This window comes from Zalophus californianus, chromosome 9 (genome assembly GCF_009762305.2).
Source record: "Zalophus californianus isolate mZalCal1 chromosome 9, mZalCal1.pri.v2, whole genome shotgun sequence".
In the NCBI taxonomy this organism is placed as follows: domain Eukaryota; kingdom Metazoa; phylum Chordata; class Mammalia; order Carnivora; family Otariidae; genus Zalophus; species Zalophus californianus.
In genome coordinates, this window is record NC_045603.1 from 115900536 (window position 1) to 115913341 (window position 12806).

Sequence of the window (12806 nt, forward strand, 5' to 3'; positions counted from 1 at the left end):
TGGCAAATAACTGAAATCTTAAAAAAAAATTTATAGAGTGACTTGGAAAGAACTGACATCTTTACAACATTGAGTTTTCCCATCCAGGAACATACTACAGGCATTCTTCATTTTGCATGGTACTGCAGGACTGTAAAAATGGCCATGCAAACTAAAACCATGCAAAGTGATCTTAATAATGAATGGGAAAAATTATGATTGTTTTGTGATCTTCAAAAATTTTGGTCAAAACGTTAAAGACTCTTTCACTGTTGGCTATGGATATATAGGGAAATAAAATAGTAAAACACATATTTAGTGCACTGTAATTTAAAACATTAGAAACATTGAGAAAGTGTTTTCTTTCTTCCTAAAAAATTTATCGAGTGGCTTGAACAGTGCTTGCCTTCTTTCTTGTCATATAATTCATAATACAGAGCTAGGATCTTTTCTACGTCTTAGTGAGTTGCTACTGTTTTTTCTATAACTCCATTTATGCTAAATTTGAATTTCACTTTCAGTATTATCATTTTTCATTTATGTATTGCAGTTTCATCTTTATTGCCAATTTCCCTCTTTCAAGATCTTTTTAAAAAAATTTTTTTTAAAGATTTTATTTTTTTGACAGAGAGAGACACAGTGAGAGAGGGAACACAAGCAGGGAGAGTGGGAGAGGGAGAACAGGCTTCCTGCTGAGTAGGGAGCCCAATGCATGGGGCTTGATTCCATGACCCTGGGACCATGATCTGAGCTGAAGGCGGACACTTAACGACTGAGCCACCCAGCCACCCCTCAATGATCATTTTTATGAAATGTCATGTGGGTTTACCACTGGGAGACAAGGAGCCAATGCAACTACACACTTTGCTGTCTGTGCATAAACTGAATAACAAATATACAGTGATCAATCACTAACAGACTTTGAAAGAAGTGATGTGATTGGTCACTGCTCACAATATTCATTGTTTTTTATGTAGTCATTTGTGGACTGTAATGCTAACAATGAAGTTTGTACTTTACCCAGTTGTTCAGTTATAATACCATGGTAGCAAATGTTGGGGAACTAGTGTTATTTAACTAAATTGTGGTAATTGGAACTTGTGCATGTTGGAACTATGCAAAATAAGGGCTATCTGTACCTGTTTCCTAACATTTTCTTTTATGTCCTGTAATAAAAATTTATAGTTTTCTTCATATAGGCTTTGAAGATTTCTTTTTTAAAAACATTTCTTTTTTTAAAAATTGTATTTATTTATTTAAGACCGAGAAAGAGAGCCTGATGGGGGATCATGACCTGAGCTGAAGGCAGGTGCTTTAACTGACTGAGCCACCTAGGTGCCTCTAGCTTTGAAGATTTCTTATATCAATTCTTAGATATATTGTAGTTTTTGTTGTTATTGTGGATGAGATCACTTTTTTAAATTTTATTCTATTTTTTATTTTTATTTTTTTAAAGATTTATTCATGAGAGACAGAGAGAGACAGAGAGAGAGAGGCAGAGGGAGAAGCAGGCTCCCAAGGAGCAGGGCGCCCGATGCGGGACCTGATCCCAGGACTCTGGGATCATGACCTGAGCTGAAGGCAGATGCTTAACCATCTGAGCCACCCAGGTGCCCTGGATGAGATCACTTTTGTACTACCTTTTCTAAATGGGCTCACTGGTACATAGGATAGCTTTTGGTTTCTGTGGTTCATCTTAGCCTTGTTGTTGAACTTAAGTAGATATTCATATCACCTGAGAATTGAAAATTCTTTTTCTTCAGCTGCAAATAACTGGAAGTTGACTAACAATGTCTTAACCACATAGAGGTTTGTTTGAGTCACACAAAGGGAAGTGTATGACCAAGCATTCTAGGGCTGGTGCAACAGCTCAGCAATGCCCTGAAGGGCCCAAGACTTTCCATTCCCCCATCTCCTTATGGCACTGAATTGGTCCTCTGCTTGTTGCCTCATGGTCAGTAAATAACTGATGACCTCCAAGCTTTGATCCTCAGTCCAGTCAGGATGGAGGAAGGGAATGGGGAAGAAGGGAGGATGCCTATAACAGGGAAACAAAAATCCTTCCTAGAAATCGCCAACAGTCTTTTACTTACATCTCATTTCTATTTTTGGATTTCACTGGCAAGGACTGGGTCACATGACCATTTATGGCTGCAAAGCGAGTCTAGGAAACTCTTTTTAGCCAAGTATGTTGTCATTCCACCTAGATCTTCTGTTAATTAAGAAGAAAGGGAAATGAGATAGTAGGTAAATGAAAACTCTTTTCATATCTTCCTGTGATTATGAGACTACAGGTTTTCTGTATCCTCTTGCATCCAATTTGGTAATTCATACGTTTCTTAAAAAATTAATCTAATTCATCAAGATGCTTAATTTTGTTGACACATATTATATGTGCTATTTATTGTCTTTTAATATTTAATTTCTTCCATATCTGTAACTTTGTCCCTGTACTTGTTTCTAAGTTTCTTAATATATGTTCTTGATCTTTTATCCTTGATTACATTTGCTAAACCTTAGTCTTTTATATTGGCCTTTTCAGGTAATCTGTTTGCCTTTTTTTTAGTCTTCTGTTTAATTTTTATTTTTCTCTTTATAAGTGAAATCTTTCTAATTTCTTTAGGTTTTTTTTTTATTCTTTTGACTTTCCTGGTTTAGTATACTCTTAGTTCATTCATTTTTAATCTTATTTTCTAATACATGAAATGAAGACTATAAAATTTCTAGTAAGTACTGCTTTGGCTATTCTCATTGTTATTAGTTTCTAAGTAATCTGCATTTTAAAAAATTTATTCATTTGAGAGAGAGAGCAAGAGCATGAGCTGGAGGGAGGGTCAGAGGGAGAGGGAGAAGCAGACTCCCCACTGAGCAGGGAGCCTGATGTGAAGCTCAGTCCCAGGACCCCAGGATCATGACCTGAGCTGAAGACAGATGCCCAACCACTGAGCCACCCAGGCGCCCCATTAATCTGCATTTTTCATATTGATTTTATTTTTAATCTAAGAGTTCTATAGAAGTTGCTTTAACTTTCCAAGTGGGTTGGCTTTTTTGTTTTGGCTATTCTTTTGTAGTTATTTGTTTTATTTCACTTTGTGGCCAGAGACTATGACATACATTATACCAATCTGGGGGAGTTTGATTTTTTTACTGTGTGTCCTAATACATAGAAAAGTATAATTGTTTCATGCATATTTGATAAGAATGTATATTCTCTAAGTTAATGTAAATACTATGTATTTTATTGGATCAAGTTTTTCAATTGTGCTACTCATTCTTACTTATTTTCGATCTGTTTTAGTTTGTGAATTTTTAAGAGAGATGTGTTACAAGTCTGAGAGTTAGGAGCTCCAAGGAGATCCATTCAGGTGACATTCCCACACTTTTGTGAGTTTTATTTCCAGGAGTTATACCAGGTTCTCACAGTGACGATCTAGGAAAAATGCCCTCATGTTTCCAGCAGAGAAAGAGGGAAAGCAGCTCATTTTGAAATACGCCAGAGCATTCCAGTCTTCTTAACAAGAACTGCCTACAGGAAAAAATATTTTACCAAAGCCTAACCTAGTGAGATTTTATCACAGCTTAACTGGCCAGGGGAAAGTAGAATACCAAATCCAGCCTCCTCAGGTGCCTGGGTGGCTCAGTTGGTTAAGCGACTGCCTTCGGCTCAGGTCATGATCCTGGAGTCCCGGGATCGAGTCCCACATCGGGCTCCCTGCTCGGCGGGGAGTCTGCTTCTCCCTCTGACCCTCTTCCCTCTCGTGCTCTCTATCTCTCATTCTCTCTCTCTAATAAATAAATAAAATCTTTAAAAAAAAAAAAATCAGCCTCCTCTAGCCTTCCGTGTGGGGGAAGGGAAATACTTGGCTCTAACCCTCTGTAGCCATCTTGTCCCACCTAAGAGGGAAAAAAACTGAGAAGCACTTGGGAAGTGCACAGACCAGTGCCCAGTGTCACAGGCTAACTAAAAGACTGAGCCCTAATCATAGGACTATAGAACACTTCCCCTTCCCCATACCTTACTATCATATTACTAAAGGCATATTAACCACAATGCCTTTTACCGAACACATCATGTCCAGCTTTCACAAAGAAATCACAAGCCATACTAAAAGGCAAAAAGCAGTTTGAAAAGACAAAGCAAGCATCAGAGACACAGTCAGATATGGCAGGAATGTTGGAATTCTCAGACCAGTATTTAGAAATAACCATGGTTAATATGCAAGGGCTCTAATTGAAAAAGTAGACAACATGCAAAAATAGATGGATAATGTAAGCAGAGAGATGGAAAATCTAAGAAAGAATAAAAAAATGCTAGGGATCAAAACCATTCTTACATAAATGAAGGTGCCTTTGATGGTGTCATTAGTAGACTAGACACAGCTTAAGAAAAAGATCTCTGAGCTTGACGATATGTTAATAGAAACTTCTAAAACTGAAAAGCAAAGAGAAAAAAAGACTGAAAACAAAACAAAACAGAATATCCAAGAACTATGGGACAACTACAAAAGGTATATTATACACATACTAGGAAGAAAGGAAGAGAAGTAATGACTGAGAATTTTCCCAAATTAATGCCAGACACCAAACCACAGATCCAGGGAGCTCAGAGAATACCAGGTAGGATAAACACCCCCAAACACCACCACTATTTAAGCATATCATATTCAAAATCTAGAAAATCAAAGATAAATAAGAAATCCCAGAAGTTGCCAGAAGAATAAAACATCTTATAAATGGAGGAAGAAAAAAGATAAGAATTACATTTGACTTCACAGAAACCATGCAAGCAAGAAGAGAATGGAGTGAAATATTAAAGTGTTGAGAAAAAAAAACCCACCAAACTAGAATTCTGTATCCTATCCAGATTCCCAAGTATTCAAATAAAAAGAAACCCACACTTGGACCCCAATAATGAGAAGTCTTAAAATCACCTTCAGAAGGGGAACAAAAAGATGACCAAAATGAAATGATAATTTGACAGCCAACTTCTCAACAGCATCAGTGGAAGCTAGAAGATAGGGGGACAACTTTCTCAAAGAACTCACTGTTCTTTGGTATTTACTAAAGTTTACCTACAGCCAATCCAGAATTTTATATACAGTGATACCATCTTTCAAGAATGAGTGTGTAATAAAGACATTCTAGGGGAAAAAAAAAAAAACCTGAAACAGAACTCAAACACTGGACTATATAGTGTGTGTGTGTGTGTGTGTGTGTGTGTGTGTGTGTGTATGACTGAAATTAAAGTGTTCTCAAGTCTTGTATTGTCCTGGTTAAAGTTGTTTAACTTTAGACCTTCTTAAGTATGATGTTGTCACTTATAGGTAGCCATTGAAAGAATAAAAACACAGTGTATAACTTTCCAATAAGATTCAAAATGGAGGAAGGGAAAAATCCTTAGTTACATGAAAAGATAGAAAGAAAAAAGCCCCAGAAAAAAACAGATACTAGAAAGTACAAAATAAGATATTAAAAACAGTACAAAATAAGACATAAAAAAATACATATAATCATCACAGTAAGAGTTAAAAGAATAAATTTGCCAGTTAAAAGACAATGGTAGCTGGACTAGATATAAACACAACAAAATCCACTTCTATGCCATCTACAAGTGGCAAACCTAAAATATCATGATATAAAAAGTTTGACAATAAATGGATAGAAAGATTTTTCAGGCAAAAAAACAAAAAGAGATGGTATAGTTGTAATAATATAACAAGCAAAAAGTAGTACACAGCGGTCTACCATTCAATTTGCCAGGAAAATATACAAATAAATTTTGTTTATACTTAATATTAAGTGTCAGAATATGTAAGGCGGAATTTACCAGAACAATTAGAAGCTATTGAAAAATCCACCTTCATCAAAGGGGATTTTAACACATTCTTCCAAGCAGTTGATGGAGCAAGCCGACTACATATTAGGCTGTGGAAGCCTTGAGCCACATGCTTAGCAAGGCTATTCTAAGCAACATTTACAGTACATTGTACCTAAACACATGTGGGTCATTTATAAAAACTGACCATATATCAAGTCATAAAAAAATCTCAAATTTCAAAGGCTCAGTTATCACTGAGTTTGATAATTTCAGTATCATACCAGCCATTGTTTCCATGACTAAATAAAATATGTAAAACACACAGTAGAAGCTTAAATGTTCATTTCCTTCTGAGACCCACTGAAAGCAGGAGAGTCTGTCTCCTGGCATGTTAAATCTTGTTTCTTGTAAACTTGATCAAACCCTGTGTTTTGTTTTGCTTCGTAGTTATCCTATTACCTGGGTCTTTGTCCTGTTGGCAACATTATACACGAAATTCTGTAGTTATTATAAATTATGATACAGGATTACTGTCTTAATCCCACAGTTCCTTCCTCTATGGCTCCACCCCAAAGATGGTACTTCCCTCACATCCAAATTTGTGGCTAAGCTTTTCATGAAAGGGGAACAGATTTTGGTGTATTTTCAAGGCTGACCTAAGTAGACTCATGTATAAGTAGTGTTTGTGAAGACTTTTCTGCTAGACACTAGAGATTCTGTTCCACTTGAGTGAAAATCACACAGAGCTCCTGATTTGGTGCCTGGGCCTACTGAAAGCAAACTTCTGCCCCAAGATGAGGCAAAAGCAGCCCCAATTTCTAAGATTCCTGACTGAAAAGACCTTTCTTGGATACTCGTATAACAGAGATCAAAGTGGGCCCACCACACAGGCAAACAAAGAATAGAGACACACAATGTAGTCAACCCTTTGGTTCACTAAAACTATCAACACTTTGACCACAAAATCAGTTAATTCTCTTCAGGAGCTTTCCTAGAATTCATATTATCAAATGTTAAAACAAACATTTTAATGTTTGAATTTTTATATATTTTTTCCCTTGTAGAGGAAAGGTATGGTATGGATGGGAGTTCCGAAACTGGGACTGTAACCCAGCTCTGTGAGATCTCGGCTAAGCACACTCTCAGGCCCGACTTCTCTCTGTTAGGTTAGGAATATGTTTGAAGTGACAATTTTGGGGTCTTCTGTGAAGCCCGTAACAACCACAGCTCTCTCCCTCTGCCCTCTTCAGTGCCTTCATTCTCCTCTCTGAGCCTTCTTGATTCAGTGATAGGTCCCAGTACCTCCCGTGTTATGTTCTGGCTACCAGTGATTTGGCTGAGCAATGACCCTTTATTCACTCAGGCCAATGAGGTTCTCTTTTAGAGAATTCTCCCAGGTGGGGCTAAAAGGTAGACTGCCAGTCCATCCTGGCCTCTAAACAGATGCAAAGAGAAATTTAGCAGTTGGAAAGTGAGACTGTCTTCCACCATAGGAACCGAAAGGCGGAGTGCCAACACGAAGAGAATAACGATGTTTGCAAAGAGAGGGACAAAGAGGCAAGCATATGGACAGGAGCAGAGACGAGAGGGGAAAACTATGACTTCCCAGGCACCAGTTCTAGGTGCTGCGCAGGAGTCTAGGGGTACGTGTAGCCTCGGGTACTGGCATTCTGCTCCTCGGAACTGTGTAATTAAGTCCTACTCTTAGCTTAAGATTGCTCCAGGGTCTTTGTCACGTAGAGTCATGATCCTAATTAATGTAGTGGGTCGTTTCCAGGGTCCCTTCATCTTGGCGATTCTGTGGCTGTGGGATGGAGAACGCGTTTGCTTCCTGCTCTAGACATGGCTGGGAAGTGCCGTCAAGGTTTTTATACTCTGAAATCCAGTCAGGAAAGGGTTATTATTTTTTTGATGGCAGAGGCACTCAATTCTAAATTATTCTTCTCAAGTACTAATGCATTTCCTCATCTGCAAACTAGGTGGTCATTTTGAACAAGGCAAGTAAGATCCAGGTAATTCTAATGAACAACTTTTTGTCCTGAACCTCACAGGCTTGGTTCATTAACCTACGTCAGGTTGAAGCAACCTGGACAATTCTGTGTGGCCACAGACATTCTGTTCTACATTTCCTCTGTGAGCTCTCCATCTCCAAATCAGTTCCTAAGAAAATTCAGCCATTAACACCTTTCTTGTATTGTCCCAGAGATCTGCATAATGATCAGGCTTTCCCTAGGTCTCAGAAAAGTCGTGTTTTTACTGCATCTGACATCAAAGATCATCATAAAACAAAAACAAACAGGAAAGGGTTACTGTGCATGAGGAGACATTTAATGTAAAGCATTTATCTTCTATCCTATTTTAGGAACATGCTTAGGAAAAGTGTAGAGCACTTCATTAGTTTTAATTACTAAATATTTTGGCTTTAACATCTGAATTTGCTTTTTTGTTTTAAATGTCAATTTAGAGCTTACTTCCCCCCAAATATTAAAACATAAGATTAATCATCTTCACTTAGATGGTGTTAATGTGTTTATTTGCAGAAAGCTTCGCTGTCAAATACATTTGTAAAATGCTGCATGTAATCTTCCCTGAAGATTATAATGCATATTTCCAATAAACCTGTTTAATTTGAAAAAAAAATTAATCATGTTCCTTAAGTAGAAAGTAACATAGGAGTTATTATTTATTTTCTACCTGTTTTAAGAAGATTTTGAGATGTGGAGAAAAAGGAGCCCTTGTGCACTGTTGGTAGGAAGGGAAACTGGTGCAGCCACTGTGGAAAACAGGATGGGGGTTCCTCAAACTAAAACAGAAACACCGTATGATGCAGTGATACCTCTACTGGTTACTTATCCAAAGAAAACGAAGATACTAATTCTAAAAGATAGGTGCACCCCTACGTTTATTGCGGCATTATTTACAATAGCCAAGATACGGAAGTAAACTAAGTGGCCACCGATAGATGAATGGATAAAGAAGAGGTGCTATATATACACAAAGGAGTATTAGCCATAAAAAAGAATAAAATCTTGCCATTTGCAGCAACATGAATAGACCTAGAGGATATTATGCCACGTGAAATAAGTCAGAGAAAGATAAATCCCGTAAGATTTCACTCATACGTGAAATCTAAAAAAAATCAATAAACAAAAAAAGCAGAGACAGACCCTTAAATACAGAGAACAAACTGATGGTTGCCAGAGGAGGGGTGTGGGTGGGGGGATGGGCACAATGGGTGAAGGGGAGGGGGAGACACAGGCTTCTGGCTATGGAATGGATAAGTCACAGGAATAAAAGGCGCCGCATAAGGAATATAGTCAATGATGTTGTACCTTGTGGTAAGCATAGCAGTTACATACAGAGTTCTCGAATCACTACGTTGTACCCCTGAAACTAATGTAACATTGTGTGTTAATTATACTTCAAAAAAAAAAAAAAGATTTTGAGGTGTTTTGCAATTAAAAAGAAAAATAAAACAGAACCGTGGAAATAAAGCTCAGAAAATCTAAAAGGATTCCCAGAAGTTAGTTTGAAAGAGAAGTGAGATAGGATAACAGGAACTCAAGATAAACTGGCTATTAAAATTGAGCATCAAATTTATCTGAGAGAAAACATTTCAGGTTAAAGAATATAAACGACTGCCTTTTCCTGTCTCTAAATTTTAATTTATAGGGTACTTATAGCAGTGTAATAACAGAGAATCCCCAAACTCTACATATGTCTTTTCTTCATTACTATGTTACTTGACCTTTGGAAAACCAAAACCAAAACTGTATGTCCAGGACCCCCATCAATCAAGCCATGAGTCTCAAACTGAATTCACTTTGCCTCTCCTGTTTTTTTCCTTTTTTCTCTTTTGATTTTTCAGAAAATTCTGAAGGTCATGGGGGTGGAGATGGAAAATATCTCCAAGATCAACAACACTTTAGAAGGCCCAGGACTTTGAAAGCTATTTTAAAAGGTCAAGTATATTATAACATGGCGTCGATATCACAATAGATTTATATACACTGACATTTTTAGAAGTACCATCTCCAAGACAAAAAATTTAACTTTTATTAATTTGATGCTTTTGAACATAAAATAAACAAACATAAAAAACAGTTTAGATTTTTAACTTGGAAGGGAAGATGCATTCACAGAAGTGGAAACAGGTATGTACATTTAGCAGAGACTCTAACCTCTGTGTTAGGTTAATGGTTATGAATGTATTTGAGCTACGGTGAGACATTATACATCATTTCTTGTCTGAATGGGTCAATATTTTATTGAAAATGAACAAGATGTCACGGAAATAAAGTAGTAAAAATGCACTTGAGGTGAGAAGTGATTATGCCCATCACAAGAAGATACTGATGCGTTTCCCTTAGGATATGTTGCCTCTTTTCTTTTGCAAAGCTTTCATTAGATCGGACATGAAATCTTGCTCTCCGCTGCCTCCCCCGCCGGGCGGTGCTGGGTTCTCTTTCCTCTTTGGGGGGACTGGAGGTCTTTTGACGCCAACGGGGGGCGGCTTCGCGACCTCGGGGGCAGGTGCAGGTGGGGGCGGGGGAGGGGGCGGCAACGGAGAGCCCGCATCCCCTGCGAACGACGGCGGTGGGGGAGGCACGAAGTCTGGGGGAGCGTCGTTAAAATCGGGGGGCGGCGGAGGGAGCTGGTCGTCCTCCAGGGGCGGCGGTGGCGGGGGGGGGCGGCAGAGAGTCGTCGGGCGGGGCCGGGAAGCCGCCGCCCGGGCCCTTGGCCCTGGGGGCTGTCTTCGGGCTGCCGCAGATGTCTGAAGACCGCCGCAAGGGAGGGGGCGGTGGCAGGCTGGACTTGGGAAGCTGGTGCGCTCTGGGCGCTCCTGGCTCGTGGTTACCAAGGGCTGGCTTCTTGTCCTTCAACAGAGCAAGCACAGCGTGACATTTCCATTGAAAGGTGAGGTCTGCCTCCCGAGGGGCGGGGGAGCCTCCATTCCTCAGGCCCTGAGACTACAGGTGGTTCGCGAGCTAGCTCCTCTATGCGTTAGGAGAATGACTCCAAATGGCCCTTAACAGTATTACCGATAACATTATTTAACGCTAATCTACCATGTCTTCTTCAGTAAATGGAACACGAGGTGTTTATTATATTTAGATTATAGATGTATCTCTTCCCAACGACCAAGTCATCGAAAGAGCTTTAGTGATACAGAGCTGAGCTAGTTATGGGGTTACTTCACTCCTTACCTACCCTAAGCTCAGCTTAAGGAAACTCAAAATGGAAGCAAAATGGCTCTCCTGGCATTCCCATTCATGCCTTGGTTCCCAAGACAAGCCCCTCACCGCCCCCCCCCGGGGGGGGGCGGTTCTCAGCATATGCAGCCATAACATTTTTCTTGGTCTGAGTTGAGCTGGTTGTGAAGCTCAGTTGTCAGGAGCAGGCGTCTATAAAATTATTTTGCTTCTGTGTCACACCTCCAGTGACCGAGAGGTGATTAAGAAGCTTCCCCAAACCTTCCCCAAAACTCCTGGCTTAGATGTCCTCCTTTGATTAGTACAAGGAAGATGGAAGGGAAAAATAAAACAGAGTTCTCTCTAGGCTACCGGTAAGCTTTGTACAAATCTGGGCACAAAGAATAACTCTCCTAGCAAAGAACTGTTCTGCTTTCTCTTGCATCAGTGATTGCTGGCATGGGAAGAACAAAGATGCCTTTTCCCAGGACTGTGGGCTACCAGGGAGAAGCCAATTACAGGCTTTTCTCCCTCTGGCATGACAACTTCAAGGGAGGTGGTGGGTGGACTGAGAATCCACACACCTGGTCCACAGTCTTAGATTTACCGTTTCTTAACTGAGTGAAAGTCGGCTGGCTAATCAGGGATAAAATGAGCATCATAGGCTTTGTTATTATCTAGGCCTCAAGGTTTTGATGACACCAAGTGAGCTAAATATGTGGCTCGGTTCTGTGGAGTAAAATCATGCTGCCCATGCTACTGCTGGAGGAAACCAGAACATCAGACTTGGCCAAAGGCTAAAGAGACACAGTCCTCCTTCTGCCAACAGTGGAATAGGTGATAATAGTAACTTAACATTTATATAATGCAACTTCCCAGGAATTTCAGGCAGCTTAGCTGAATCCCTCTGTTTTTGTGATAATTATTATTGCAATTTACAGTTTATCAGGCCTTCATTTTTTTTCTTTTGCTTAAACCACCTCTTACCACTGACGATTAAATTTAGAAGTTATTTTTTTTCTACCAAGTGCATTATGATTGAGTTTCTATTTTATTTGGTTTATTTGCTTGTCATGATAAGCTAGTTGACTAGTGATGCACTTAAAAACAATTCTCAACAAGCATTTTGGGAATTGATGTTCACACAAAGCAAAGTGGTTTCTATTCTGGGATCCTTTTGTTGCTTTCAGCATTTTCAAGTGTTTCTCTTCAGTTGGCTTTACAGGAACCATAGAAATAGTAAGAGCTGAAGGTGCAGTGCCTGATGTCGGACTTGAGAAGCTCATAAGAATATTAGAGAAACACAACTTTTAATGGTCTACAACGGTTTTCAGAAATTATAACAATTTCAATAAATACAAGATTTAATTGCTCCCACCACTGGCTGATGGACAAAATGAGAGGGGGCGAATGAAATGAAAAATAATGGAAGGTACAATTATTCAAGGCTGTTTGAATCACACGTGAAAAATATTCAACAGAATAGCCAGTTGAGATGTTACCAATTAGACTAGTAACTAGATTACAACTTTCAGCTACAATTTTCAGATTAAATAAATCTTCGCTAATCTCTACTGAAAAAAAGTTATAGAGAATGTTATATCAATTTGGCTATTCTTTTAAAATGTGTTTTCTTTTCCATCACCCTGAGGATGTATGTTGATCATTAACAGAAAAATATAAAATGCACATTTTCTACTAAAACCCTTTTTGTAGTCTTCTTATCTGGTTTTGGCGCTTAGTTAGCATTTAATATAGGGCTTCTGACTAACTGTTCTATTTATTCAGAAAAAGATAAGTAAAAATCCCAAGGGCTT

The 12806-nt window shown here is 39.0% G+C and overlaps 1 protein-coding gene across 1 annotated transcript in view; it reads right to left on the reverse strand.

The window, feature by feature from the left end:
• Nucleotides 1–9098: 9098 nt before the first annotated feature.
• LOC113922550 (amyloid beta precursor protein binding family B member 1 interacting protein) overlaps nt 9099–12806 on the reverse strand; it is a 104391-nt gene continuing 100683 nt past the window's right edge. The window contains 2 exon segments of the mRNA XM_027594571.2: nt 9099–10487; nt 10489–10674. Of these exon segments, the coding sequence (XP_027450372.1) occupies nt 10164–10487; nt 10489–10674 (510 nt within the window). The 3' untranslated portion in view covers nt 9099–10163.